Below are 4,338 nucleotides of genomic sequence, written 5' to 3'. Positions count from 1 at the left end.
TCCTTAAATATCATTGCTTATACAACCCCCCTGATCCTATTTGATTATAAATTGCTTACCACTCGTCCTTATCTTATAATGCCTAGGAAACACAGATTAGTAAAAAGAGTTGATCAAATAATTTCAATAATCATATATATTCTAGAGATCAACTTCCTCTAGGCTAATAATGAATATGAGCATCATAAAATAAATTAACTGGAACAGAAATTTGTAGTACTTTTTAGCATGAATATGTGTTTAGAGGCTGAAAGATACATAAAAAGAACCTATTAAAAATGTTTTAATTTACAAACAAGTCAATTATTCTAAATAATTTATAGAACTTCTTCTACGTCCCCATTGTCTGTTGGCTTTGCCTCAGATGCTGATCCACTCATCATTTGGGTAATTGTTTTGGAAAACTCTTCCATTCTTGCTTTGATAGCTTCTGGCTGAGCGCCCATTGCCTCACCCCTCAAATATCTCTCTTCCTCATCACACTTTGCCCTCATCTGAGTTTTGATCTCTTCACTGATCTGAGCAGAATCAATCTTATCCTGGAATTCATAGAGCAGGCTTTCGAACTGATTCTTGGCTGCAACTCTCTTTGAGAAAATTTCATCTGCCTTAGCATGCTCTGCAGCAAGATTTTTCATTCTTTCAATATCCTCATCGGTGAGCTTGTCAGTCATATTCTGCACGAATATCTCTGACATTCCCGATTTCTTATCAACGGCTGTAACCTTAAGAATGTTGTTCTGATCAACCTCAATGGTTACCTCAATTTGAGGCTCCCCTTTTCTTGCTGGTGCAATATTGTTCAATGTAAAGGAACCCACGTGATAATTATCTGAAGACTGTGGTCTGTTACCTTGAGTTATAACAATTGAAACACTCGTTTGATTATCTGCTGCTGTTGTGAAAACCTGAGCGTTCTTGGCTGGAATAGCTGTTCTAGCCTCAATAATAGGTGTGGCTACACCCCCGTAGGTTTCAATATTTAGATTCAATGGAACATTATCCACCAACAACAACTTTGGACCTTCATTATCGTCAGAGCTTGGACAGCAGGCATTGGCAAAATATCCTGCACCATATGCAATAGACTCATCTGGATTCAATATAGAAACAACCTTCTTGTTAGATGAATCCGCAGTTTCCCCAAAGAACGATTCTAGGACTGACTTAACTTTCGGAATTCTGCTAGAACCACCAACCATAATCACACGGTCAATCTCTGACTTAGCCTGCTCAATAACTGCATTGAAATCCTTTGTGGAGTTGTTTGCTCTCTTTGTTGCATCATAATCAAGCTTACCATCATCCGTGTAAACTGGTGTGATCTTGGAGTAAGAGAGGAGAACTCCCTTGCACTTCTCCAACAACCTATCAAACAACGACTTGGAAGCTCTTTCAAATCTACTTCTTGTTACCTCAAAATTAATTCCCTTTTCTCCCCTGTAACAGCTCAAATTAAATGTAGCAGTGGTTCCAGATGAAAGCTGAGACTTGATCTTGATAGCCTCCTGTCTCAATCTGATATCGTTTTTCTTGTCATTCAACTCCTGTTCCTTTGTCATCTTAGTGTTTGATACTTCTTCTGGATAGGCTTTCTTGAACTCATTTCTGGCCATTTCTATAATAATATTGTCAAAATCTCCACCACCCAAATAGTTATCTCCATCGGTTGCCTTTACCTCTCCAACGGGATTATTCTTATCGTAGTTAAATTCCAAAATCGAAACATCATAAGTACCACCACCCAGATCAAATACAAGAATCCTCTCTTCATCACCATCTTTCACCTGATTGTTCTTGATCATCTTTGAACCATAGGCCATAGCAGCGGCTGTTGGCTCAGCCAGCAAAACAGTCTGAACATCAAGTGGCTTGCCATTAGAATCAACTTCATTAGAGAAAGCGATTTTGGAGGCTCCGAGAGTTCTCTGCTTTGCACCATCATGGAAATATGCTGGGACTGTAATAACAATATATGTGGGGAATCCATTCAGACGTTCCTTTGCAGAATTCGCCAAGTATTTCAGAACAGCTGCTGAAATCTGAATTGGTTCATAGATTGTTTCTTTCCCATCAACTGTTATCACAATACCTATGTTATCCTCAACCTTTTCTTTTGCAATATCCGTTGAAGAAGCCTTAATCTCCTTCAGTTTGAATGGCCAGTACTTCATGGACTTCTGAATGTCAGAATGGTAGTACCCCTTACCAAACATTCTCTTTGCTTCATACACAAGATTCTCTGGATTCGTAAGTGCAGAAATAAGTGCCTTATCACCAACAAAGTATGGTCTGTTATTGTCTGCAGTGGTCTTGTTATAGCAAACAACAGATGGCGTTATTCTCCCACCATCCTCATTTTCTATAATGGTCAGCTCACCGTTCACCATACCAGCCATACAACTCATAGTGGTCCCTAAATCAATACCAAGTGTAATAGTTTTCCTTTGAGTCGACATGGGCGAAAAAGTCTGAAAAATTTTATAGAAAAAATATTCTAGAAAAAATATTGTTGAAAATTCTAGAAAAATGGCTGAAGTCTTGGAAATGAATCTACAAGCTTACGAGTACATGGTACTTGAACTGCTTCATAAAATCAAAAGCCAAAATTGGTTAGCTATGCTGTATAAATAGAGACTGAGTATTCCTACACAATTCATCTCGTGTCAAACACATATTATTTAAGGTAATAAAGACATTACTCACTTTATAAGCCTTCTGGACAAACTGGTATTATGATATGGGAAAGGTACGGATAGTAACTTTGCTCTTGAATTAGATGTGAAAAGAACAATTCTTGGTGAGACCAGATAAGACTACATCGTATGGATCAGCCCATGGGGAGCTTCAGTGGTACTGTGCACTATTCTACCTAGATATGGATACCTCATATTTTTATACTAATTTCCATACCCTCATTTTATGCCCGTTTTTGCAATCATCGATATGGATAATTTTACGCAGTCCATTACTAGAGAAGCATACGAATTGTCTCAGTTTGGTTTTTTTGTACGTGGCTCTATAAAAAGTGTTATCAGAGCAATGGTTTTGGAAATTTGTAAGGGAATAAAACCGGATAGTAAGATCACTGAAATTCATGAAGTTTTAAACGAACAAACAAAGGTAAAAATATTTACAAAACAAAATAGCAAGAAAAGAGTTGTAATTATAACGGATGGAGAATATAGCAGTGCAGTAGCATTCAAACTAACCAACATATGTATCACTCACCACGACTTAAGCGAGACTTCCAATTACAATATAGACTATGAGACATTAATTAAAGAATACAAGGAATGGGAGGATAAAGATCTGACGGATAAAATAAATAAAGAACTGGCAAAGTGCAATACTGTTGTCGTTGAAGGGCTGTCTGCAATTTTGGAGAGAGGAGAGACGTTATCTGATCTTGTTGCAAAGAGTGAAAGCCTAAATACACAAACAAAAATGCTTTTTAAGGCTGCGAAGAAGAGGAACAAATGCTGTTAACTGATAATACCGAAGAATAGCTGTGTCTTCAGCCTATCCAGCTAAAATTAATAAATAGATTTTGAGTGATTTGTAATTAGATTTGATATATCCAAAATTACCATTGAGAATTGTTTTGTTGTAATGTGGTACTTGAAAAATGGTAAATTAAAAAACGTTTTATAAGACTCATAAATCATTAATTACTAAGATGTACTAAAGATTCTGGGGCTGATTCAAGGAGACTGTATAGTTTGGCTTCATTAAATAAACATTTTGGACTTAACAATAGTAAGAAAACAGTAAACCAGGGATAATTACACTAAAGCATAATTATCTCAGACTATTATACTATCTCGACACACCTAGAAAATTCAACCATTTGTAAAAGAGTTTATGGAACACGAAAGTATAATAGCCGTTTATATTTAGGATTATCCTACAAATTTAATATTATGAGGGATTATTTACAAAACCGCCGATTTCGTTTTGAAGACCCGGATGTGTGTCGTTACTTTCGTGCTACTAATTTTAGGCATCTTATTTCTGGAATAGTTCGAGATGCATCAAAGTCTTCGTAAAAAGAAATAATATCCTCCACAGATATTTCATCGGATTGGTGGTTATAGGCTGAAATTATTGAAGCCAAATCTGATTCGTTGGTGTAGGTAGGGCTAGTAAAACTCTTTACCATAGTGTTATTAATATTGCTAGAGCAAACAATTGCGCTTGAGCTATATTTGCTATCATTTGACTTCGAATAGAACATATTAAATGTTTCTTCCAACTTGATATCTCTTTTGCTGGACAATAGAGACTTATCGGATTTCGAAGTGAAATTGCTCCTAAACTGATCTATTTCTGAAACTG

The 4,338-nt window shown here is 36.4% G+C and overlaps 1 protein-coding gene across 1 annotated transcript; it reads right to left on the bottom strand.

Annotated features, from left to right (window-relative positions):
• Nucleotides 1-317: 317 nt before the first annotated feature.
• LOC147073041 (uncharacterized) lies at nt 318-2,459 on the bottom strand. Its single transcript, XM_085945673.1, has one exon. It carries the CDS (start codon nt 2,457-2,459, stop codon nt 318-320), a length of 2,142 nt encoding a protein of 713 aa, XP_085801799.1.
• Nucleotides 2,460-4,338: the final 1,879 nt, after the last annotated feature.

This window comes from Rhyacophila brunnea, unplaced genomic scaffold (assembly GCF_057557595.1).
Source record: "Rhyacophila brunnea isolate RB1 unplaced genomic scaffold, BYU_Rbru_1.0 scaffold_186, whole genome shotgun sequence".
NCBI lineage: Eukaryota > Metazoa > Arthropoda > Insecta > Trichoptera > Rhyacophilidae > Rhyacophila > Rhyacophila brunnea.
Note: the sequence above shows the minus strand (reverse complement) of the source record. Positions and strands in the feature narration are given on the sequence as shown.